The following is a 26,903-nucleotide window of genomic DNA, read 5'->3' as shown; positions in this document are numbered from 1 at the left end:
TGTCTGCAGCTGGGAGGTCTGTGCTGGTATTAGTTACTGAGGTGGTGTCTAGGAGTTTATTCATGACTTGGTATAGTTTCTTCGTATCGTTGTGATCTGTCCCTATTTTAGTTTTGTAGTATGATCTTTTGGTCCATCTTATTGCTTATTTGTATTTTCTTTGTATTTGTTTCCACGTGTTGAGTGTGGGTTCATTTGTTTTTCTCCATGCTCGTTCGAGTTTCCGGGATTGTTTTTTTAACTTTTTCAGTTCGTCGTTGAACCATGGTATCATGTTATGTCTACGTGAGGTTCGTGTTTGTGAGGGTGCTATTTCATCCAGTATAATTTTACACCTTTTTTCCCAGTCTATGAGGTATTGAGTGGACTCCGTTTGTGCTGTCCACTCATTATTGTATATCTGTTGCCAGAATGTTTCTGGGTTGTTGTGGGTTCTTGTTTATGTTAAGATCCCTTCTTCTGGCAGTTTAGGGACAAGTTTAGCTTGTAGTGATCGGTCCATGGTGTTTCTGTCCATTTGATGTCTGTTATTGTTAGGTTCTGGTCTGTTGACAATTTGTGTGTGAAGAGATTGAGTGTGTGCCCTTTGGTATGGGTTGCTTGCATATGTGGCCATTTAAGATCCCATAGGTGGAGGAATTCCTTGCATTCTTGTGTGTTGATAAGAGGTTGGGTCTTCTAGGTGCAGGTTAATGTCTCCTAATACTAGTATATTGGAGTTGGTAGCACAGGTGCTTAAACCAAGTCCATGAAGTTAGTCTGGGCTTCGTTCCAATTACCTGGTGGTCTGTAAAACAGGACACAGTTAAAGTGATCGTGTAGATTTTTGTTAAGGATTCTGATTGAGGCAATTTCAAGTTGAGGTGTTATGGCATCGGCGGTGGTTTGCAGTGGTAAAATGTGATCGGTAGATTAGTGCTATGCCTCTGCCTCTCTTTTCCTTTCTGGTCCAGTGGATGATTTTGAAACCTGGAAGGCATAGGTCTAGGATTATGGGGTCCTTTTGATCATGGATCCAGGTTTCAGTGATGAAAAGTAGGTCAAGGTTTGCTGACATTATCCAGTCTGTTAGTATTGTTGTTTTGTTTACAGCGGATCTGGCATTGATATAGCCCACTTGGATTGTTTGGTGTGGGTCTTCTGTGTTTGGTTTTGTGTGGATTTTTGTTAGTTGTCGTTTCTTTGCTAGTGTGGGTTTAATGTGACCTCTCTTTCCCTCCTGTTGTGGATGACCGCATTAGTGTTCTTCCATTGTTTAGGGGCACTTTCAGGGCTGTGTGAATTTGCAGTTTGGCATCATAGGTAGGCAACGATAGCCAGGTAGATATATAGTGAGAAACACTAGAAACAAGGCTAAAAAAAAAAAAAAAAGCCATGAAGGTAGATTAGAGGGAGAAAGATTATTTACTAAAAGAAGAAAAAAAAAGGCAGAAACACTTGGGTAAGGGAAAAGCAGAGAGGAAGGAAAGAGATACCTGAAAAAGCACATCCAAAGAACCCACTGCATCCAGCAACACATGCACCTCTCAACAAAACAAGCTTGAAAGGAAAACACATGCACCATCACAGGAAACTGCATGTCACGTGATCCCTGCTGAATTGTTATTCTTGGCTACTTAAATGTGCACGTCTCAAGATTGTATTAAGACAAATTTCTTCCCTATAACACAAGAAAGCACCCCCAGAATGACAGATCTAAAAATACATTTCAAACTACAAGGCAAACAGGGGGGGGGGGGGTGGATTTTTGACTTTCAAGAAAAGCATGGTGAACACTTTTTCTGAAACCCCATACACTTAAGATTTTTTAAATAAATATTTCAATTTCTTACAAAATTAAAAATGGATGCATATTTCCCTTATTTCAGTCTTGTATGTGTTTAAGTGTGTCCAATGGTGCTAAAGTGCATATATTCCTGGGTTGGATTTCTTTCAGGCTAAGCTGAAGCCTTCGTAGTGGTCGATGGCCAGAGTGAGCCGAGCCTCCAGAGTCTCCTTACTGTTATACTTGGGCAGGTCCAGCAAGTTGTAGCAGGTATGTGCCACAGGCAGGTGCTCTTCCCCACCTGCTGTGGACTGGATGATGAGACGCAAGCTGCGCATACCATAAATCGGAATACGGTCACTCCCTGTCAAGAATACTGTCACAAGGGAAATAAAGAGAAACATGTTTAAAAGCCAATTTAAAAAAAAAAAAAAAAACAAACACTGCCTGCCCTCCCTTTACCAGGTTACCCATCTAGGAAGCTTAAGGGTTTTAAAATACATGTATCCTAAGATCGAATTCCCTAGAAAACTCTTGTGCCAGCAGAGGTCACTGAAGTAACAGTGCCAACATTCCCTCTAAGCTGCATAGGTGTACAACCAAATAAGTTAAAAGCTGGGTCCATTTTTTTTTTATTTGCAGAAAGTTTTCCTAATTAGAAGCATGTACACTGATGTCAGCATTGTGCGTGTGGGCAAAGCCTCCCTGAGATAGGCCAGCAATCACTTTTCAAAATGCTATAAATAATTTTAAAAAAAGCAGCTATGTCCTCAAAATATTTTGGGATTTTATCAGGTTGAACTCTAAAAACCATACATTCAATGAGTCCATTAGCTGTGATTATTCATGATCCCCCCTCCAAACCACCAGCTCCTCTGCAGTGCCCACTATGCCAAATAGCACAGGGCATCCTCCATGCCAGAAGCATCCAGTCAGTACTGGAAGTATTGTTCACCTGTAACAGATGTCTTCCATAGACAGCAGGATTGATCAAACACGCAAGAAGGTGATGTCACTGAATGTCACTGGGACAGAACAATTCTCCCAGGGGCCAATGCTCAGAACTTAATATCAATGTTGGGGCCAATTAGCGCTGGACTAGCATCAGTGTTAATCTGCACAAAATGAGGGTTTTAGCACAGGAAACAACATGCATGCCAAAGATGGCTTCAAATTGTATCAAACAGATGTAGATGAGGTCAGTGAACAGCGCACAAAACAAATCCTGCTCTTACCGCTGGAAACCTAGCTGCCGGTTTTGATTTCTTTTGGAAGTGGAAGGAAGCCTGTGCAGACCTATAAGCGCCAGTACTGAGAAAGAAATATGCGAGTCCAAATAAACCTGAAAGCATACATTGGCACCTATTTTCCATGCTTAAATATATGCCTTCCAAGTAAAAAAAAAAATGTAAAAGCTTATATTTAAAGGAGCAGAAGAATGGCACTGATTTCTACTTGACTTCAGGGTTTGCCTGGACCATGCACACAAAAGCTGCACTTACCGGGAAAACTCTTGTGTGAAAGCCAGGCACGTTCCTCCCCCTTACATTCGGTCTTACAGAATGCATATAATTTGAATGGCATTAGTTTTGAGCACTAGAAAACTTAATTGTTCTGCGCTATTCCTACGGTATGGGGCAGGCACCGTTTGCTTTAGTGCCGGAACTTTGAGCGCAAAATTCTGAACATGCGCACGATGGGTGGGTCTCCTTAGCGATCAATATTTACTCTTATAAGAAATGTTCATTCAAATACTAGTAATTGAGGAGGACAAACTGGGAACTGTTTACTTAAGGAAGTGATGGCAATGTGAGAGCAGCAAACCCAGACATGCTGGGTACTTTACTTACAAAGAAATTTCTTCTTTTTCTCCAGAGGGAATTCATGAAAGGTTTCCCAGAACATTTTCACAGTCGGGTGCTCAGCCGAGTAGTCTCCTTTGTAGGCTGCACTCTGTCCAAAAGGAAAAAAAAGTGTTATGGTTCATTGCATTTGTTAAAATCGTCTTTTTTATAATATAAATCAAAGCAATGTACAATTAAAAAAGTGATATAAGCCAGAAAAGAATGCCATAAAATAGAGAAAAGAAAAATTGGCAAACATCCAAACTTTCACAAAATCACAACCATAATCAAAACTACACACCCCAAATACAATCAAATGTCAACGCTGACTGCAGGCTAACCGTCCACTTCCAACTGGATTTCAGGTACAGCAAGTCAATTAAAAACGTGAGAGAAAAAGTGGGTTTTTAAACCAATTTTAAAATTTCTATATGAAACCTCTGAACACTAACTCTAAGGGTAAACTGTTTCATAAAAATGGAGCCAGAAAATAAGAATCACTCTTACAAAGAGATTCTCAATAGGCCTTAGATGGATTAGAGAGTACAAGTCTATGGTCATTGATAGAACAAAATAGACATACAGGGCCACAAGGAATAGTAAGCTGGGCAAGAAAACTCATTAAGACAAAGAACTTTGAAGGGAATCCTATATTTGACCAGCAACCAATGCAACTGTCAAAGAAAAGGGGTGGCCTGATCTCTTTTCTTTGGCATAGGCATAGAAACAATTTAATCACTAAAAAATACTTCGGCCCACACTGTCACCATTAGAGAACTCTGGTTTGCAGCAATTTTATATCTTTGCCAAGATTTCCCTCCTGGCCCAAGTGATGCAAGAGCCCCCTTGCTGAGAGACTCAAGCCCCCCGATGATCAATTCCCTGCACTGCTCCGAAACAGCACCCTAAAAATAGTGCTGCAACAGCACAGAGAATTAACTCCCCAATGATCAACGCTAATAACATGCAAATTTAGACACATTATTAGTGTTGCTCATTGGGGGAAAGCGCAGGAGGATTGTGCCTGGGAATGCACTCAAGCACAATCCTCCCACACTTGTTTTGACAGCCTGGACCTGTCAAACAATCCAAGGGGCTACCTCCGGACCCCCCCTCCCCCAAAATTCCCCCCAAGCCCCCAACACCACCCAACAGAAGTTAGGGATGGAGGTCACTGGACCACCAGCCCACATCTGGTGGTCTAGTGGCGACCACAACCTCCCCAAACCCCTGGTACTTTAAATGGAAGAGGGATTCAATCCTAGTCCCTCCTCCTATGAGCGTTGCCTCCAAAACAGCAGCACCCAGCCTTGTCCAGTGTATCCTGTAAACTCCCTCATATGGTATGGAAGCCCCACACAGCACATCCCAGGATGCACTGGGCAGGGCGCCACCATTTTTGGAGGCATCGCTCAGAGAAGAAGGACCTAGGATTGGGTCCCTCCTCCATTTAAGGTACCGGGGGTTTAGGGGAGGGTGTCGTGTTCGCTGCTAGACCACCAGGTATGGGCTGGAGGTCCAGTGACCTTCAGCCCTCTCTTCTGTTGGGGGAGGGGGCTAGAGGTCGGGGCTTAGGGGGTGTCACAGTCACCACTAGGCCAACAGTGATGGGGGGGCCTTGAAAGGGGTACCATTGGACCACAAGGATATTTGAATTTGAGGTGGGGGGTCTGGGGGTCCACCAGAACCCCAAGGCCATACCCCATTTGGAAGGATGGTGGGTCCACTGGATCCCCCAGGGCTAACAGTGACAACTTGGGTAGAGAGCTCTATCCTACTTCCCCTCCTGCCCTAACACCAGCTCCAAGCTAGCATTGGGTTTTAAGCAGTACAGCGCCGTTGTTCAGCGAGCTCCAACTTTGATCACGGGGTGCTGGAACGAAACAGTTCACCAGCATGTATCAGCATGCTACTTGCATTGACCTGTTGCACGCTCTTTTGTTCTGGTGCTCCGGGCAGCTGATCATGTGTGGGTGCTAGTCCAGCGTTAACTGCCTCTAGCACCCGCATTTACCTCTGATCATCTGCTCTTCAGAGGCGTATTTACAAAGCACTTAGACTTACAAAGTTACATTGTAACCTATGGAATGTTGTAAATCTAAGCGCTTTGAAAATGAAGCCCCTCAGCCTCTCAATGGTGCTCTTATACCCAGCAAGGGGTGCTGTAGCACTGTCTCTGTAATATTTCCATGCTAACAGGATTATAAAGTACCTCAAGGGCCTCTGCAGAAAGGCTCGTGGTAGAATAGCAGTGGGGATGGGGAAAAGATTATGTCCTTCATATCATTTTCCTACCATGCCCCTCACCAGCCCCCGTTTTCTCTCTCATTCCTGCATCCAACCCACATTTTCTTTTGCAATTCTACTATTAAAGAATCTTGTTATTAAGTTGAAAATAGAGTCATTACAAACAAAACATATTAACCATTCTCATCCAACAGGTTTACAGTCTCCCCCATCCAGCAACCTCAACCCCCCCCCCCCCCAAAACCCCAACCTGCATTTAAAAGATCTTGTAAATTCAAACAAAACATAAAATGCATTCTATAACTTGCCAAAGTTTACATAAAACAATGAGAAATTACTTTGTTAAATATTTTATTTATTGCATTTGTATCCCACATTTTCCCACCTCTTTGCAGACTCAATGTGGCTTACAATACATAATGATCAGTGGAAAAGTAATAGAAAATAGACATTTAGTGTTATAGAAGGATCTTGGGCAATATGATAAAAGGAAAAAAAACGTAATCGTAGTGTATCAAGAAGGATTTTGGGTAACATGATAATGAGGAAACATATTAGTACAGCAAGCAAATATTATAAGACAGTTCTGTATGTATGTGGAGGAGCTGTGTATATTCACATTGGTTGATCTTTGTGGTATACCTTGTTGAAGAGATGGGTCTTCAGTAGTTTGCGGAAGTTCGTTAATTCGTAGATCGTTTTTAAGTTGCGCGGCAGTGCATTCCAAAATTGTGTGCTCAAGTAAGTAAAGTTTGACACGTGTATTAATTTGTATTTTAGACCTTTGCAGTTAGGGAAGTGCAGATCAAGGAATTTGCGGGATGATCTTTTGGCACTTCTGGGTGGCAGGTCTATCAGGTCTGACATGTAGGCTGGTGCATCTCCGTGAATGATTTTGTGAACTAGGGAGCAAATTTTGAACTTGATGCGTTCTTTTAGTGGGAGCCAGTGTAGTTTTTCCCATAGGGGCGTAGCACTTTCATATTTTGTTTTGCAGAAAATGAGTCTAGCTGCTGTGTTTTGGACTGTCTGAAGTTTTTTTATTATCTGCTCTTTACAGCCGGCGTAAAGTGCTTTGCAGTAATCCAGATGACTGAGCACCATTGACTGTACCAGGTTGCGGAAAACAGTTCTTGGGAAGAAAGGTCTTACTCTTTTTAATTTCCACATTGAGTGGAACATCTTCTTGGTTGTGTTTTTCGCATGGCTCTCGAGTGTTAGGTTTCGATCGATGGTAACTCCAAGAATTTTCAGGGTGTCTGAAATTGGAAGGTTCAGATTTGGTGTGTTAATGGCTGTGAATTTGTTCTTGTTATGTTGAGAGGTAAGTATTAGGCACTGGGTTTTTTCTGCATTAAGTTTCAGCCGAAATGCATCCGCCCATGAATGCATGATGTGGAGACTTTGGTTGATGTCACTGGCAATTTCCTTTAGATCTTGTTGAAATGGGATGTAAATCGTTACGTCGTCTGCGTATATGTATGCGTTGAGATTCTGGTTTGATAATAGTTTGGCCAAGGGTATCATCATTAAGTTGAATAAAGTCGGCGAGAGGTGGGATCCCTGTGGGACTCTGCATTCAGGTGTCCATGTGGCTGAGGTAGTCAAGTTGGATGTCACTTGATATGATCATGTAGTTAGGAATCCCTTGAACCAGTTGAGAACGTTACCTCCATTTCCGAAATACTCAAGGATATGTAGTAGTATTCCATGGTCAACCATGTCGAAAGCGCTTGACATGTCAAATTGTAGGAGTAGTATGTTCTTTCCATTTTCAATTATTTGTTTGAAGTTAGACATGAGAGTGACTGGTACTGTTTCAGTACTGTGATTGGACCAAAATCCTGATTGGGAGTCGTGGAGTATTGAGAATTTATTTAAATAGTTTGTGAGTTGTTTGGTCACCAACCCTTCCGTTAGTTTGGTTATTAATGGAATGGATGCTATTGGCCTGTAGTTGGTTAGTTCACTGGCACTTTTCTTTGTGTCTTTAGGTATGGGGGTGAGTAGAATGTTTCCTTTCTCCTTCGGGAAGAGTCCATTTTGTAACATATAGTTCAAATGTTTCGTTATGTCTGTTATGAATTGTTTAGGGGCAGATGCCATAAGGTTGTTTGGACATATATCTAGTTTGCAATGGGATTTGGCAAATCTTTTAAGCATTTGGGAAATGATATCCTCTGATAGTGTCTCGAAGTTGGTCCAGGTTCTGTCTGCTGGATAGATGTCGGGTCTGGGTCTAGACAGTCAAGGAGTTCAGCATAGTCGATGGTGCTGACAGGTATCTTAAGTCGTAGTTGTACAATTTTCTCGTTGAAATATCTCGCGAGATTGTCTGCTCCTGGTGCATCTTTGCTGTTGGTTGTGACTGGTGTAGTATCTAGTAGTTTATTCACGAGTTGGAAGAGTTTGTGAGTGTCATTGTAGTTTGGTCCAATTACAGTTTTGTAATGTAATCTTTTAGTTTGTCTTATGCCATACTTGTATTTTCTTTGGAGTTGTTTCAAGGCGTTACGTGTGGGGTCGTCTTTCTTTTTATTCCATGCTTGTTCTAACCTTCTAACTTGTGTTTTAATTTTTTTCAGCTCTTCATTGAACCATGGTATTGAATTCTTTCTACGTAAGGTCCTGGTTTGGATTGGAGCAATATTGTTTAATATGGATCTACATCTGTCGTCCCATTCTAAGAGGAATTGGATTGTATCTGCTTTTATGAATAATCCAGGGCTTTACTGTGCTAAATCCTACTGAAATAAACACTTGATCTCTGATTTTGCGTTGCTTCTTTTATTATTTGTCATGTTAAAGCTCAACGTCTGTGAAATACGCTATTTAGTACAGCTCTAATTTTAATACAGAGTGGCCAGATCTTCCACGTGAGCTCAAGTAATTACCATGGTCAGGCTTGTGGTGGCTTTTTGCACGGGTCCCTCAGTGTTCCCACTCCTGCAGCTGGCAGGCAGCTATTTACGCCGCTTTACTACGAAGGGGGCAAGAGTTCTTTTCACAGTGGCCGACACCAATTCTCCCTTCAAATGCTGCTGCAGCTTCCTGTATTAGTGACCAGCATACTGCAGTCTTGGAAGATGTGGAGCATTGTGGTCAGTACCCCAGTGGCGTACCAAGGGGGGGCGGTCCGCCCCGGGTGCACGCCGCTGGGGGGTGCAGCGGCACGCGCCTGCTCTGAGTTCGCTGACTTCGCGCATTCGCTGCAGCTCCCTCTGCCCTGGAACACGTTGACGTACAACGTGCTGCGACGTCAGACTCCATCCAACTGGAACTAAGGATGCATGCAGCTTTCACAGCACGACGAGGATGAAGAAGTTAAAGACCGCGGCTGGGCTGGCGGGGGGTTGGGGTCCCCCGTCAGCTGAAGCAATATTTTAAAAAGCTGGCAGGAAGAAGCGGACCTCGGGGGTAGGTGACGGCGGTATGCGGGGGAGGGAGGGAGGGAGGGTTAACGGCGGTAGGGGGGTCCGGGGCGAAATCTGCGGGGGCCCAGGCCCCTGTGGCCCCACGCAGATACGCCCCTGCCTACAACTACAACTGGAATCTCATTTGTTATGCAAAATGCACATTTCTCATACGATGTCCTACCGTTACTGCCACAAACAAAACCTAAATACTATTGACTCCAGCTTCTACTTACTATGAAGTTACATGTCAGATTGGGTGCCTTTCTTGTGGAATGCTCCGTCTATTTTTAGGCTTGTGACATCCATACCTAATTCAAAGCTGCACTAAAAGCACATTTCACTCAGGATTCATCCTCTAACAGGGTACACATTAGGAACTTACTCAATAAAGGGAAAGGGAAATGGGACTTGATATACCGCCTTTCTGAGGTTTTTGCAACTACATTCAAAGCGGTTTACATACATTCAGGTACTTATTTTGTACCAGGGGCAATGGAGGGTTAAGTGACTTGCCCAGAGTCACAAGGAGCTGCAGTGGGAATCGAACTCAGTTCCCCAGGATCAAAGTCCACTGCACTAACCACTAGGCTACTACTCCACACAGGGCCTACATTCTTGTATAAAATATTGGTGTCACCAGCTACCTACCTGATTGCACTTCTGCCAACCATAGAACCGGTGCCTAAAGCATCAGGGACATGCGTAGCCTCCATTATTCTGTAACTTACCTGTGTTAAGTGGGCGTCCTGCTCACGCTCCGCCCCTGTGTACAAAATCATCTTGCAAACACCCTCTATGTAAGCAGGGCTGGTGTTAGACATGAAGGAACCAAGGGCAGAAATTTGGAAGGGGATCCCCAAAGCCTACCAGCAGGCTGTATGTTCTTCAGCTTTGTGGCTCCTTGTAGTATGGGCACCCAGGGCAGTTGCCCTGTTTGTTCACCCCTAGTGCCAGCCCGGTATGCGAGTTAAGCAGGTATTGGGGAGAACGTTAGCATTTATGCATGCATATGCAAACGTGAGCACCTGGTTTATAGAATTTTCCTTTACGGTTACTAGTCCAGGGTCGCTCACTGGGTTGATGGGAGGGAACTTGAACTCATCAGTTCTGGGATTTCTTCCTAATCTTACATCGTTCCCACAACATAACCTGACTTCAGCAGTGAATCAGATCCAAGTCTACCCATCAGCAGCTCTTTGTTCTCCCTAAGCAGTCCCTGTAATCGATGCCAGACATCATAAGATGCAGATGAGATACATCTCACTAGAATACCAAGTACACCTCCCACCCACCCATGCCATCTAAGATTAGGGTTACCATTCGACCGGATTTCCCCGGACATGTCCTCTTTTTGAGGGCATGTCCGGGGCGTCCGGCGGATTTTGCCTGCACCCACGTTTGTCCGGATTTCTGGACAAACGTGGGCGCGGGCAGGCGCGTGCATGTGGGCGGGCGATCGGCGCCGTGGGTCTGGTCTCCCGTCCCCTCCCCTTCCTTACCATTTTCCCTGGTGGTCTAGTGACGTCTTCGGGGCAGGAAAGAGCCCCCTCTTTCCTGCCCGGAGCGCTGCCTCCCCTGTCTATCATCCTCCTCGGTCTGGCTGGGGATTCAAAATGGCCGCCGAGAGTTGAACTCTCACGAGGCCGCTTCAACTCTCGGTGGCCATTTTGAATCCCCAGCCAGACCGAGGAGGATGCAGCAGGCAAGGGCAGGCAGCGCTCCGGGCAGGAAAGAGGGGGCTCTTTCCTGCCCCGAAGAGAAGACGCTACTAGACCACCAGGGCTAGATAGTGAGGGGGGGGTATGTGAGAGGGGGGGAGGGGACTATGTGACGGGGGGGGCGGGGAATAGGGGCAAAACGAACGAGGACCTGAAGGGGGCGTGGCGGGGTGTGGCGGGGCAGGGCGTGACATGTGTCCTCTTTTTCAGAGGACACAAAATGGTAACCCTATCTAAGATCAACAGTCAGATTTCCACACGACACCCTCAGTATGGGAAGGGCTTATATTGCAACCTTCAGGTTGCTTTCCTTACCTCCTCCAACTCCTGCCAGTTGTAGTTGCAGTTTCCTATAACCATAGCTTGCAGCTCAGATGGCTGAAAGAGTTCCAACACTTTTCCCCCGCACACCTTCAGGAAGCCCTCAGAGAAAGCCTCATACCACTCATAGACCGACAAGTTGAAGATATAATTCACATAGGCATCCACAAACTCCTGTCTGCAGTATTGATTAAAAGGGAGAGAGAAGGAACTTGTAGTCAGAGTTGCAAAGCGATACACCTGGCTCTATTTACTGAAGTTACAGAGGAGAGGCTGCAGCAGCCTCGGCTGTCCTCCCTACTCAATTCACCTCCTATCCACCTGCTCACTCCTCTGTCCTTGAACTTCTGCAGCTCAGTGCTTTGGTCCCCCCTCATATGATGCGCCTTCTCTTGCTTTTCTTTGGCCTCATCTACCTACTCTTTTCCACTCTGTTTAACTTTCTTCTGTGTCACACATGGAAGCCATTTCATTGTGGGACCATGAATCCCTTTAAACCATTAGCACTTTATTTTCCTGCTTCAGTCTGCCTTCAATACTCTCCTAGCTTTCTTTCTATAGACTATCTTCTCCTCCCCAGATACCTATACCACCCCCCCACCCCAGGCACCTTCCTATAGACTTGCCCTTAAAGTGACAAGCAAACATAATTCAACAAATCACCTCACCACATCAGGGATGCAGTTTGCCCCCCCCCCCTCCCAAATCTCACTCAATGCACTCCCATTCTCCCTTTAGTCTGCTGCCCCCTCCCCCCCACAAACAACTGACTGTCCCTTTTACTTTACAATGACTAGACTAAGCCAGATTCTCTCAGAGAAGCTGGAGCAACAGGCAGGTAACACAGACCCCAGGTACTCTGAAGACATATGAATGATCAATTTGACCTCATCTTCCCACAACAGATTTCATAGCTTAAATTAGGTACTGTGTAAAAATGTCCATATATTGCAATAGTTCGCTTGGACTACAGCAGATCAGAAAGTACAACGCTTACTGAAGAATGCTAAAGTGAATGTTTTAAAAATAAGATCTTGGAGAGACAGATTAAATGTCAGTCCATGTCAGGGCAACAGAGAGAACTGGGTTTCAGGACAACTGAAACATGCACATTCACCTCATTCTTACACCAAACATAAGCAAAACATACTGGATGACTATTCATTCCAGATATGAAGTCTCCTTTCAACCAGACCTGAAAAGCCCTGGCCAAATTTTATGTAATCCCATTGTCCAGCACGTCACCTGTTTTCCTTAGTGACTGTTATTTGGTCTCCTGCAGGAACTAATGTCTTCATTTCTGTCACACCAAAATTCTCTCTGCAGATCTGGTTTTAAAATTTAACACAAAAAAAGAACAAAAACCAAAAAAATAATGAAATTCAGACAAGAACATAAAATAGCAGCCCTCATCCTCCTAACCTCCTAGTGCAGCAGATGCCACTTCCTCATAACATCAAAAACATCCCTCCAACACGTCCAAGTACCCGCTCCCAGCCTCTTTACCCCTGCAGAAGGTGAATTCTTCCTTCCAGAGGGTACCAAGTCCTTACAAGCAGGACTGTTTACAGTGCTAGTCAGTTTTGAATGGTGTATATCATGTGACAGTGAAGTGCTCTTAATGGTATCATCCTCTCTGGGTAGGAAAGATTTGAGTTCCCTCTTGTCTATAAAGATCTGGGACCCTTCAGAGGGGTACAGTTGTGTTGGGATGGAGGTGGAGCAAAGGAGTTGAGTCAGTGATTGACAGAATTGTGTCTAGTAATTTCAGAGATAGACAGAATTGTGTCTAGTAATTTCAGAGATAAGGGACAGAGAAAGCAGGGATGCTCCTGTAAGGGCTGCTTGCTACTGCAGGGAGGTGAGGGGAGGGACCGAAGAAAATCCCTACAGCAGCTCACCAGCCCTTTTACTTTTAAGCTAGTTATGTAGGGGTAGGGTTACCATATAGCTTCAGAAAAAGAGAGGACAGATTGAGCCAGTCTGGGTTTTACTTCCATTATTTTCAAATGGAAGCAAAATCCGGTCTGGATCAATGTGTCCTCCTTTTTCTGGAGCCATATGGTAACCCTATGTAGGGGTAAACCCCTCCCTCTCCCTAATCATGATATTCAGTGTGTTACAGACTTTTACCTATTTTCCATCTGCAATGCTGGCTTCATGATGTCATCAAACTGCACTGAACCCTATGCTTGAAAGATTTACGCTTATTATGCATCTTAAAGACAGACTCTTGGCCATGATCCTGACACTGTTACCCAAAGAGACATCTAGACCAAGTTGGAGGCATGCAATTACTTTGGGCAAGGACATTTTACTGATTCAGCCCAGACTGATTGGAGCCTCAGAAGGTGGTGAATAGGGTAATCACAACTATGTCTTTGAAACGGGCCATGGTCCAATTACATATCAAGATGTTATCATGAGTTGAAGAACACTTCTGATAAGATTGTGTATAATGATGAACATGCAGTAGAATACCCAGAGTGCCAACACATCACAAAGAACAGAGTCACTGACAGAAGATTCCAGCCACTTGTGTACAGAGACAACCCATTATAATCAGACTGAGGTAGTATACCTTTCAGAAATAAAACAAAAGGCAGCATTGAAGTAGGAAGTGTGTGTGTTAATCCATCTGTCATCCATGTATATTCTCATTCCACATATTTGTATTAGGAACTTTTAATTCTAATCTTTTCTTTTGCATACTACTGCAGTCTGATTTGGCCAAAAAGTTTGATTTGTGTCACCTGCTCTGTGTACTTCACACGGTTTGTCCAATTAACCTAACATAAAATATCAACAACCACATATAGTCAAAAGAAACATTATTTTCTCCCCAATATCAACCCCCACCCCACCCCCCCCACCACCACCTCCACAATAAACCCTAATAAATAGTGGAGTGGCCTAGTGGTTAGAGCATTGGTCTTGCAATCCAGAGTTGGCCGGTTCAAATCCCACTACTGCTCCTTGTGATCTTGGGCAAGTCACTTCACCCTCCATTGCCTCAGGTTCAAACTTAGATTGTGAGCCCTCCTGGGACAGAGAAATATCCAGTGTACCTGAATGTAACTCACCTTGAGCTACTACTGAAAAAGGTGTGAGCAAAATCTAAATAAATAAATAAATAAACCTTTTTATTTGTAGTCGTGTATGTAGCCAAGGCCTAAACAGTATTTAGCCCACAGAGTGAACATAAGAAAACATCGTCCTTAAAAAGGCGTTACCGGATGAAAATAGTTAAGGTAAGTTTTGATTTCTGTAAAGAGAATCAATTTAGTTTACATAAATTCAAGGCACAAACACTAGTAAATATAAAGTATTTATTAAAGTGCAAATGAATGATTAAATTGCACTAAGAATTTTATAGAACTAGTTAAAAACCTTTAAAACCCTAAATATATTAAATGTAATAAATAGTTAAAATCCCTCCTGGATCCAGTTTTACACTCTAAAATATTTTTCTTTCTTATAGAAATCAATAGGATTACTAAAAACTACAAGTAAGTATTGCACAAAAACTGTTAACAAATTTTGCATAAATATTTCTATTAAAATTTGACTTAGTAATTCCAGTGTTCTTTCCTTCTATAGGAATTACTTTTAAGGTAAGTATTCAGTACTGATATCACAAATCAATAAATAATTAAACTAATTTAACTTTTCCTTTTCTTTTGTCAGGTCCTCAGTTCCTTAAGGTAAGTATGAGTGACAATGTAAATGTGCAATGTTTCTCTCTCAGTCTCAGAGTCTTGAATTAAATTTTCCTCAGTACTTAGCTTGAATTCCAGCTTTCTTGACTTTAGGAAAATTTTATCTGTCTTGGTTGCTTTAACTTGATCTTCTCCCTAAACTTATTCTTAAAAAGAAAAGAAAAGAATCTGCCTTCCTGCAGTGTGTGTATCTAGTGATGAGCCTGCCTGTTACAGGAACCTGGACTGAATATTCTAATATGCCTTGCCGAGACAACTGAGAGCGACATCGGATCACCTGACATTTAAGAAATTACTAAAAACTTATTTGTTTAGTAAAGCCTATCCTAAAGCCCCAAGTGCTCTTTAAACCCCTATTTCCGTTTGTCAGATTTCCCGCTTTTTTGTCTTTGTCTGCTTTCCTTTTGTTGCTCCCGATTTCCCATCCGTATTCTCTTATTTAGCTGCTTACGTTCTGTATTTGTTACTTTCTATTTTACTATTATATCCTGTTGTATTATGTAATTTTATTATAACTTTGTTAGCCACATTGAGCCCGCACATGCTGGGAAAATGTGGGATACAAGTGAACCAAATAAATAAAGGAGTGGCCTAGTGGTTAGGGTGGTGGACTTTGGTCCTGAGGAACTGAGTTTGATTCCCGCTTCAGGCACAGGCAGCTCCTTGTGACTCTGGGCAAGTCACTTAACCCTCCATTGCCCCATGTAAGCCGCATTGAGCCTGCCATGAGTGGGAAAGCGCGGGGTACAAATGTAACAACAACAAAAAAAACATTTAAATTTTCTGAGTCTAATTTCCTGACTTCTCCTAATAAACTTTTAGTTCCTAACTCTAGCTATGGAGAGAACAGTTCCTGAATTCTTGAAGATCACAATTAATCATGTCACTCACACACACACTCAAACTGGATTCACATAGCCCTATGAGGTTTTGTTTAAATTAAATCTTTACTTTTCTAAAGTCAGATAATTTAATTATCAGACTAGTTCAGACTTCAAATATTAATCTATTGGTTATCTATAAATACTTTAAAAACAGGCTTATATCTCAAAAAAGATCTTTCAGGAATGATATATCAATTACTAATTTAACTACTTCCACCCACTGAAGGGCTATAGGTATTCAATGCTTACCAGCATTTTTCAGAACAAAATATACTTTTCAAATAGTATTCTAACTATTCTTAACATTTACTACTATGGTATCAATTATTTCCAAATCAACCTGTGAAGCACAAGTTTTCTTTCTCAGGAGAGAAATCAGAACCTCTGAAATTCAGTACAAAACCTCAATATAACCTCAGTACTCTCAGTTAAACTATTCTCAATCACTCTTTTATTATTTCACACAAACTTTATCATTTATTCTTTCCTTTCAAACCTCACACTCAGATACACCAGGATGCAGGTATTCTCTCATCAAGATCTTCCGTTGCTCTCTCGCCAATTGTCATTAGTTAGGTCCCTAACTATAAGCCAATCAGAAAGCTCCTTTTGAGAACAGATTTCCATACTGGCATTCTATTGTGCATTTTTACTTAAAAACAGTATATAAAACCTTCGTTTTTGGATTTTAATTACATAGCACAGGTCAGAGCAATACCCTAACGTTTGTTGTATAAAATATTCCATTAAAATTGACCCCCAAATAGCCAAACTGGCACATCATAAAATCAGACCAATTTGCATAAAATCTAAACATAACTAACCCCATAGCAAGCAAGTATAAGGTTCCAGCACCTGAATTCCACCATTAAAACTCATGCAAACACTTATAAAATGTATTTTTAATACTTTAAAAATTTTCAGGTGTCAGTGCAGGTCTCCTTTAATGGTACTGTGCATGTGCCAGAATTCGCGCCGTTTTGAGTCTCCCTGGCAACCAAGGACACTTCTAACACCCCCCTGCACTTCCCAGTAGTCTCCAGGCCAAGTTTAATTATAAATGCGCCACATATGTGTGCCTCACGCATGCGCAATTGCGTGCAACCCCCACTTTCGCCTGCATACATATTTTTATAATCCGACCCTTCTACGGGTCAACACAAGTCCGCTTTTAATATTTTTAAGAAAAGGGTGGTGGGCACAGTGGTCCCCGATGCTCCGGGACAACACTGGAGCCATCTGGTGAACTCAGGGCACTGCGCATGCGCTGTGGACGTCACTGATGACGTCCGTGCGCACCCCTACATCGCAGACGCATTTGCAGCATTCCCTTGCATCCATCATGTCTCAGGGAGCCCAAGACACCCTCTTGCAACTAAAACCAGCTGCCCTCAATTCACTGGCAGCCCGGAACCATGCGAATCGCGGCGAAAACGCAATTTCATGACGGACACGCCCCCAACCTCCAGGAGCCTTCCCACAGCTCCCAGAATCCAGGTAAACTAATTATTTAATTTTTTCTTACACTGGTTACATTTGATTCAGTTATTTAAGGCTACTATCAATAAATATAAAATAAAATTCATTTTTCTTCCTTTACTGGTTTAAATTCTGTACTCACGTTGGTCCCAATCTCTGCTTTTCGTTTTCCTCTGTCTTCTCTTAACTCTTTTACCAGGGTCTCCTGGTCCATTTGGCATTTCTTCTCTGTCCATGTCCATCATTCAACTCCCATCTGTGTCCCTGCCCCTATCTTCCTGCCATGTTGAGCATTTCTTATCTTTATTCTTGCCCTGTCCAGTGGCACCCGTGTCTCCCTATACCCCTCCCCATGTCCAGCATTGCATCTCTATGCCCCTATCCCTCATGTTCAACTTCTCCACTTATGCCTCCCTCCTTCCTTCCTGTCCTCTCTCCCATCTTGTCCTCCTTCCCCTCTATCCAGCCTCTGCCCTCCTTTCCTGCATCCTTTCCATCCAGCCTCTTCTCTCTTTTTCCCCACCTCTGTCCCCTCCCTATTCCCCCCAATCCAGCATCTGCCTCCTCTTTGTTTCCTCCTCCTGCCTGCTGACACCCTATCACTGCTGCTGTTGCTTCTCTAGATGAGCAGCAGTGGTGGCAAATAAGCTAAACTCACCATGAGGTTGGACTCCCATTGGCGCAGCTGCTGGTCCCACCCCCCCGGATGTCACTTCCTGTTCCGGGGCAGAGCTGGCAGCCTGCACCAATACAGTCTGTCCTCATGGTGAGTTTAGCTTCTTTTGCCACTGTTGCTCTAGAGAAGCAGCAGCAGCTTGGGTGATGGCTGGAGGGAAGTGGGCAAGTCTGATTTTTCCCAAATCAAATTGAAATGAACTGGTAAATCGATTTGAATTGTGTATTGAACAGCACTACTGCATACGCATTATTTTATATTATGCCTTTGGAAATAAATCCTTTTTTTTTTTTTAATTAGTTCTGTGTGGTCCTTGTAGCTTATCAGTGAATGATAAGAGGGAATTCTGAACTCCAAGTCAGCTATTATTAGAGGTGTTTTTCCCTAGTGTCATTATTTACCACCGACATCTACTGGTCAGAGGTGATACTGCTACTCTCACAATTAGATGTGGGAAATGTTGAATAGTACTGAGCACTGACTTGATGTTATTATATTTGATATCCCACTTTATCTAATAGCCACTACCTTATAATCTATTTACTAATCAGTTGTGTACTGAGTGTTGGAGTTCAAGCATACCACCGTTACCTATTCAGCACTTAGTAACCCCTCGTTTGCACATGACATTCCTTCATTTACATGTGTGAGTTCACAAATGTGTGGTCACGCAACAATCTTCTAGATCTACAACCTTCCTGTATAGCAGTTCTGCATCCACATAACACTCAGCTGTGGCTTATGCATGCAGTGCCCCCAAAGCATGCACACAACACACCCTGCCATACATCATTTCAACATCTGAATCCTGGAGCAAAATCAGGGAAACCACTAAGCACAGGGATCACAGGACTTTCACTTACTGTGAAGCTGAGGCAGAAGGCATCTTCCAGATCCTCACCGGTATAATCCAAAAGCTGCTGAAGACCCCTACAAACAGAAAAAAAATGCCATACATCATAAAAATGATCCTGTCAACAGAAACCAGGTCAACAAATATGGGAAGCAAGATAGTACTAGCATTACACCATAAAATCAAAGGTTAACCAAACAGCTACAAAGTCAGCGAGAACCCTGAGAACTAAGGGCTTCTTTTACAAAGCCACGCTTCTGATTCTTGGTGCGGTAAATAAGAGAAAGCCCATTCAATTCCTATGGGCTTCATCTCATTTGCCGCGCAGGAATCGCTAGCGCGACTTTGTAAAAGAAGCCCTAAGAGTAGAAGAGAAAAACCAAGCAAATGATGTGAAAACCAATTAGGGCAATGGACCACAAAAGAAGCTTTTAAGAATTACCTGAAGCATTTGGTTTTGTAAGTGTCATTGGGGGCAATTCTATAACCTCGGCATTAACATTTATGAGCATTTAGAATTAGAGTTGTACTGAATAGTATATTTTACTATGAGGCTGAATATGAATAATGGGCATTGAGCTTTAACACAACAAATAATAAAAGAAGCAACGTGAAATCACAGATCAAGTGTTTATTTCAGTAGGATTGAGCACAGCAGAGCCCCAAATTATTTGCATTCGAATTTAAATAGTTATTCAGCCGAATACAAATATTGTATTTGGGGCCAAATCAAATACAAATATTCGGTACTGCCCTATTAGAATACCAACACTTACACACATTGGGGTAGATTCGGTAAATGGTGTTCAAAAATCAGCACCTGATGTTATTCTATTATGGGCACTGAAAGATGAGCCCCCATTACAGAATGAAATTGAGTGGTGACGCCCTGCTGAAACCAGGTGTAATTCCCGCCACCCAATTTGGGCACACATCCCCAGTACTCTGTAACACTGTGTGCAAATTTTAGGAACACCCCGACCCGCCCAAGCACCTCTCATGGCCACAACCCTTTTGGGTTGCACACACATATTATAGAATAGCGTGTTGCAAGATATGCATGCAAATTGGTGCCAATTAGTGGCAATGAGCACCACTAATTGGCTTGATAGCTGATTTAGTTGGCCACACATCTTGAATCAATGACCAATTTTGGATGCCATATAAAGAATCTGGGGTATTATATGTAGACCTACACATGTAAATGCCAGCACGCTGGCAAACTGCTATCCTGCAAATACTCACTTAACTTACAAAGTGGCGGTAGGGCTACTGAATGTGTACCACCCAGCGGTAATGTCGAAGTTGGTGAACACTGTTTCCCGCAGTAGCAAATATTTTTCTTTTTTATACTGTGTATGTGTGTGTGTGTGTTGGGGGGGGGGGGGAGGAGGAGTTCCCAGTGATAATCGACAGTGTGGCCACTTTGGCGTGCGCTGCATGAGTACTGTGCATGTAGCACATGAGCCCTTACCGCTAGGTCAATGGGTGACGGTAAGGACTCAGACAGTAAATAGCCACACACTACTTTTAATTTTTTTTTCCCCAGCCACGGTAAAAAATGGCCAAGCATGCGCCAAAAACACACCCCCACACTACTGCAGGCAACTTTTCACCGTGGTTTAGTAAAAGGACCCCGCAGTACATACTCGCAGTGGGGGAGGGACATATGCAGGGCTGCAACTTGAACATATAACTTACCGAATACTATAAGTTCTACACGTCCCTGCACTTAGGCTGGCTTAAGATTTACTCCTAAAATGTTAGGTGCACTATCTGGTTACACTAGTATTCTATAAAGGAACTTAAGTGCCTACGTTCCTTCATAGAACAGGCTCCAAAGTGCTTTCTTATAGTATTTCTTCTGTGATGGCAGTTCAATGAAGTATGCACCAACAGTTATGGGCTGATTACATGAGTAATCATTAGTAATGCAGTAGCATACTAAGGTGGGGTGGTCTGCCCCAGGTGCAGGCAGCAAGAGGGTGTGTGGAACAGGCGTGTGGTTGTCGACTCAGCCGGTCCCCTGCCCCCTCTGACGTTACTTCCTGTTCCGGGGCATAGGACTGACAAAGCTGACAGCCGCACGCCTGCTCCGCGCATCCCCTTTTTAGGAGACAAGCTGGTGGAGTGATGCGCAGCAGTGACCCTCCCCGGTTGGTGAAGCTAGGTATGCCACTGGAGTAATGGCATATATGTACACACTGTGGCGTTAGAGTTAGAAGACATTTTAGGCATAGTTGGAAAAAAAAAAACATACTGATTCCACCTTTAAAATAAAAACCTACATTATAATATATGGTAAATTTATAATTTTATACAATTTTTTTTGTTCAGGTTCTTTGTTCAAACATCAAATATTTTGTGGTCTACTAGTACTAATTTTGTACATAAATATCCAATGTTTCTGTAATTAATCAAATTTCTCTTCAGTTTACTATCATAGGAGTTGGACAGTAGAAAAATAGGAGTCTGAGTTGAAGTCGAAGGTTTAATGTTACCAACTCCACAGCTCTGCTAAACACTATTCTGTAAATATATATATATATATATATATATATTTTTTTTTTTTTTTTGGGGGGGGGGGGGGGGGGGGGATTTTGCTCACACCTTTTTCAGTAGTAGCTCGAGGTGAGTTACATTCCGGTACCCTGGGTATTTCCCTGTCCCTGGAGGGCTCACAATCTAAGTTTCTACCTGAGGTAGTGGAGGGTTAAGTGACTTGCCCAAGATCACAAGGAACAGCAGTGGGATTTGAACCGGTAACTCCACCTAAGTATAAAACTACCTGTAAAATAAATGCTATGTGAGATTCCCATGCAAAAACTAAGTTACACACCGCCAGAACTTAGGTACACACAAGCCAGCTCTATGCCTTACTTATAGGCACATATTATAGGAAACATTGGCATATTTTATGTCACATATTTCAAAAACAAAAAAAAAATTGATAGTTGCACACTCCAGAGATAAAAAATATCAAAGAGCATGGAGAACCCTCTGCTTTGCCTGTTTTGTCTTCTCCACCTGCTTGTTTTACACTGCCTGATGCAGATCACTTTCCTTGTGAAAACTGTTCTATTTGCCCCTCACTACTATTAGACATATAATTCACACACCCTTGCACATGAAAGACCTACTCCTTCAAACACCCAACTGCAAATTAAACATGTATATCATTATTTCTCCATGATCCTTTCTTTATATAGATAAAACCACAAGAAAAGTTAAATGAAGAATGACAGAACACAGAAGTAACAACAGAAGACAGAATTTGACTGCCCCCCTGTTCAACATTGTTTGTTGGTTGGACACATCTTCGCTGATTTATGTTTTTAACAGTTTTTATTCAGGATCAAAAGAACCACCTTTGCTGATTTAAAATACTTGGTATTCAAAACCATAAAAATGTTATGACATGGAGGAAATATTGATAATTACTTCATGAGGAACAGTATTTGATCTTTGAAATGGATACTGTAATGTCATCAGGGTGTGACAGCAAAATTGATTTTTCTGTCTTTTTATAAAATATATAATATTTGTAGGTGGAATCTGATCATATTCATAAGATTTTTCAGACTTTGCCTGATTTCCAGTAAAGCAAAGATACTTACCTGTAGGTATTCTCTGAGGACAGCAGGCCATTCATTCTCACATGTGGGTGGCATCATCAATATCGCCCAGCGCAGAGCACTTTTAAAAGCGTTTATAACTTTAAAAGCACGCGCTAGCTCCCCCCCCCCCCCATGCTAGTGCCTTCCTGTGAGCTGCAAGAGCGCAGGATCATCAGTACGATAGAATAGCTGTCAGGATAGGAGACAATTCCAAGGGGAAGTGGGAGGGTATCTGAGAATGAATGGCCTGCTGTCCTCAGAGAATACCTGCTACAGGTAAGTATTTTCACTTTCTCCAAGGACAAGCAGGCCATATTCTCACATGTGGGAATCCCTAGCTACCAGGCTCACCGAAAACAACAGCAGCAGGATAATTGGAACTCGCAATGGCGAGTACAAAATACAAAATTAACGTGAAATCATATACATATTGAGTGAGAGTGCAGCCTGGGACAGAAGAAAATGGGCCTAGGTGGATGAGGTTGGATTCTAGACACCAAATTCTGCAGAACTGCCTGTCGAAACTGTCACATCAGGTATCCTGCTCAAGGCAACAGTGAGATGTGAATGTGTAGCCTGAAGACCACGTTGCAGCGTTGCAAATTTCTACAAAGGAGGCTGACCTCAACTGACGCCACCTTGGCTCTGACATCATGAGCCATGACATGACAATTTGGTGGTCTTTGACACCAATGCAGGGTCCAACCGTGATGGACAATTTGAAGAACCCACCGGGCGGAGGTTAGGAAGGGCCACCTTTCTTAGAAAAAACAAAACAAAACCTTACCCTCCCTCCTACTGGCAAGTTGTCCAGACGGTCACTTGGATGGCGGCCATGCTCAGCTAGAATCAGTCAAAACATTTGTCCCCAGCTTTGACTGGGAAACCAGTAGGATCTGAGGCATATGCTGTTGATAAGAACAAGCACACTGGGGCTATGCCTGTTCAGGCTGGCAAGAAGGTGCGTACCTACATTCTGAAAGTAGTAGGGACCCCTCTGACCTACCTAAAAACCTCCTGTATAGAAGGTGTCTGCCAGGAGAGAGTACCAATGGTACCAGTATGTTTTTTGATGAGGTCAGTGACCTCCTCCTCTTTCTCCCTAACAAGGTTGTCCCCCAGCACATGGCATCTGCCAACCTCTGCTGGACTGCCAATTCCAAGTTGGAGACATTTAGCCATGAAAGTCTGCGATCTGCTATATTCTGTACAAAAACCTGGAAGCCATATCAAAGGTAACGTAAGTGCCCCTGGCCAGAAATACCTTCTGCTGTTTCACCAGCTAGCAAAGTGGTTCGGCCTGCTCTGGTGGAAGAGAGCTGCTAAATCAATCAGATTGCGCACCAAGGTCAGCAAGTAAAGGCTCATGTGGAGCTATTATGATTGTATATGGGAAATGAGCATAGAGGCCTGATACATTGTTTGGCCAAAGGGGTCCAGCGTGTGAGCTTCTTTGCCTAGAGCCCTCAAAGCAAAGTCTCTGGAACTTCTGGCTCTCAAGCGCAGATTCCACTACCAGGGAACAATGAGGCAACTGAGGCCTGTCGATCCCTGGGGAACTCTGGATCGATACATGGTGTCAATCTGTCAGTCACTCTTGTGCCCAAAAAGAGGGAACTCCCAGTACTTCATCTGGACATCTTTCAAGATCCAGTGAAGCAGGATTATCACAGCTCCTTTAGGGGGAGACTCAGTCTAGAACAGAGGTTTTCAACCCAGTCCTCGGGGTACACCCAGCCAGTTGGGGTTTTCAGGATACCCATATTGAATTCAATAGAGATATCCTGAAACCCCCAACTGTCTGGGTGTGCCCCGAGGACTGGGTTGAAAACCTCTGGTCTAGGACCTCAAACATGCCAGCCTTGGGCCCATCCTCCATCTCCAACTGAATTGGAATAGTGGCAGACATTTCCCTGACTAAAGCAGGGAGGGAAAGGCACACAGGGGGAGACTTCCTCCTTCCCTCTGGAAGTCAGAATCAGAAGGAACACCATAGAAGTCTTTATCCGAGAAGTACCTAGGGTCCTCATGCGACATCCATGAGCACTATCACCTCTTTTTTCCCTGCTGGCCATTCCTCTCGCTATGTGCCCAAGCATTCTTCTGGCTTTGACTGTCTCCTTATCTACCTGTTTGGTCACCTTGAGATCATCAGATTTAATCACTCTTGTTTGTTACATTTGTACCCCACGCTTTCCCACTCATGGCAGGCTCAATGCGGCTTACGTGGGGCAATGGAGGGTTAAGTGACTTGCCCAGAGTCACAAGGAGCTGCCTGTGCCTGAAGTGGGAATCGAACTCAGTTCCTCAGGACCAAAGTCCACCACTCTAACCACTAGGCCACTCCTCCCAACTACTTCACTCTCTATACTGTACCGTTTCCTTGAATTTTTGTAACCCAACTGCATGACCTTGCATCTTTTAGCATTAAATCTCAGTTGCCAATTATCACCCTATTACAGAGTTTGGTATGATCCACAAAGAGACAAACCTTACCATCCCTTTCACAATATCACTCAAAAAGATGTTAAAAAAAGAGCCACCCGAGGACAGATCCCTGCTGTACACCACTGATAACATCCTTTTCCTCAGAACAAGCTCCATTTACCACTACCCTCTGTCTCCTTCCATTTAACCAGTTTTTAACCCAGTCAGTCACTTTAGGTCCCATAGCGAGGGCACTCGGTTTATTTATCAGTTCCCTGAGCGGAACCGTGTCAAAGGCTTTGCTAAAATCCAAGTAAACTACATCGAGCGTACCTCCCATGTCCTTTAATCAGGTAAGTGCTGGCCATCAGCACATACCACCAGCATTGAATATCCAGGGAAAAAAGCCAGCGGTGGCTTAAAAAAAAAAAAACAAATCACCAATTTCCACCAGTTGAATATATACCCCTCACTTTTTACACAGAAAAACATGTGCATATATTATACACATCTATGGGTTTTTAAAAAATTATTATTTTGCAAATTACCCTCCTCAATTTTTTTTTTGCATAAAAGGTAAAATTATGTATCATACCTGATCATTTTCTTTCCATTAATCATAGCTGATCAATCCATAGACTGGTGGGTTGTGTCCATCTACCAGCAGGTGGAGATAGAGAGCAATCCTTTTGCCTCCCTATATGTGGTCATGTGCTGCCGGAAACTCCTCAGTATGTCGATATCCAAGCTCCATCTGCAGGACTCAGCACTTAGAGAATTACACCCACAAAGGGACACTCTGCCCAGCTCACCACCGCCAAAACGGGGGAGGGGAATTAACCCAGCTCATCCCCACACAAGTGGGGGAGGGGAATCCGTCCAGCTCATCCCCGTGGAGCGGGGGAGGGACACCACACCCGCCGATGCGGGGGGATCTGGCTTATCCTGCAACCGCAACAGGAGCTGACTGACCCTAACACCGCCGAAGCGGGAGGGGTACAAAGCTGCCCTACTGCCGCATGAAGCGGGAGGGAGCGCCGGCAGAATTTAAGTCTCAATCCAGCCCCGTAAAACGGAGGGGAGAGGAATGCAGCAGCTCACTGTAACACAAATTAGTCTCAACTCTTGAAAAATCCATTGAAAAACTTGAACACGAAGTCCTCCTGAACAGGAACTGAAAACTAAACTTGAACCTGAAATGCAACCAGAATATAAACAATACAGATATCTGGGAGGGGCTATGGATTGATCAGCTATGATTAATGGAAAGAAAATTATCAGGTATGATACATAATTTTACCTTCCATATCATCATGCTGATCAATCCATAGACTGGTGGGATGTACCGAAGCAGTACTCACCCAGGGCGGGACATAGAAATCCCTGACCGCAACACTGAAGCTCCAAACCGGGCCTCCGCCCGAGCAGCCACAGTCAAGCGGTAATGCCTGGAGAAGGTATGGGCCGATGCCCAAGTTGCCGCCTTGCAAATCTCTTCCAAGGAGACGGACCCGGCCTCTGCCATCGAGGCCGCCTGAGCTCTAGTAGAGTGAGCCTTCAGCTGGATAGGCGGCACCTTCCCCGCGGCCACATAAGCCGCTGCAATGGCTTCCTTGACCCATCTTGCCACTGTAGGCTTAGCAGCCTGCAGACCCTTACGAGGACCTGCAAACAGGACAAACAGATGATCCGACTTCCGGAAATCATTGGTCACTTTCAAGTATCTGATGATGACTCGTCTCACATCCAGATATTTGAGAGCAGAGTATTCCTCTGGGTAGTCCTCCCTACGAAAGGAAGGGAGACAGAGCTGCTGATTCACATGGAAGCGAGAAACAACCTTGGGCAGGAAGGAAGGCACTGTGCGAATAGACACTCCTGCCTCAGTGAACTGCAGAAAGGGCTCTCGACATGAGAGTGCCTGGAGCTCGGAAACT

General features: G+C 43.6%; 1 protein-coding gene across 5 annotated transcripts in view; it reads right to left on the bottom strand.

Moving 5' to 3' along the window:
- Nucleotides 1–734: 734 nt before the first annotated feature.
- The window catches only part of HERC3 (HECT and RLD domain containing E3 ubiquitin protein ligase 3), a 164,582-nt gene continuing 138,413 nt past the window's right edge, over nucleotides 735–26,903 (bottom strand). For 4 of the 5 annotated variants that reach the window (XM_030190680.1, XM_030190683.1, XM_030190681.1 and 1 more), the window contains exons 21-25: nucleotides 18,933–18,999; nucleotides 12,557–12,639; nucleotides 11,306–11,489; nucleotides 3,616–3,718; nucleotides 735–2,141 (exon numbers count right to left, since the gene is read on the bottom strand). In XM_030190680.1, coding sequence (XP_030046540.1) covers nucleotides 1,933–2,141; nucleotides 3,616–3,718; nucleotides 11,306–11,489; nucleotides 12,557–12,639; nucleotides 18,933–18,999 — 646 coding nt within the window. In that variant the 3' untranslated portion in view covers nucleotides 735–1,932. Of the gene's footprint in view, nucleotides 2,142–3,615; nucleotides 3,719–11,305; nucleotides 11,490–12,556; nucleotides 12,640–18,932; nucleotides 19,000–26,903 lie in introns of those variants that run through there. The other variant, XM_030190684.1, reaches the window with a different exon arrangement.

Source organism: Microcaecilia unicolor, chromosome 2, assembly GCF_901765095.1.
Source record: "Microcaecilia unicolor chromosome 2, aMicUni1.1, whole genome shotgun sequence".
Lineage (NCBI taxonomy): Eukaryota > Metazoa > Chordata > Amphibia > Gymnophiona > Siphonopidae > Microcaecilia > Microcaecilia unicolor.
Note: the sequence above shows the minus strand (reverse complement) of the source record. Positions and strands in the feature narration are given on the sequence as shown.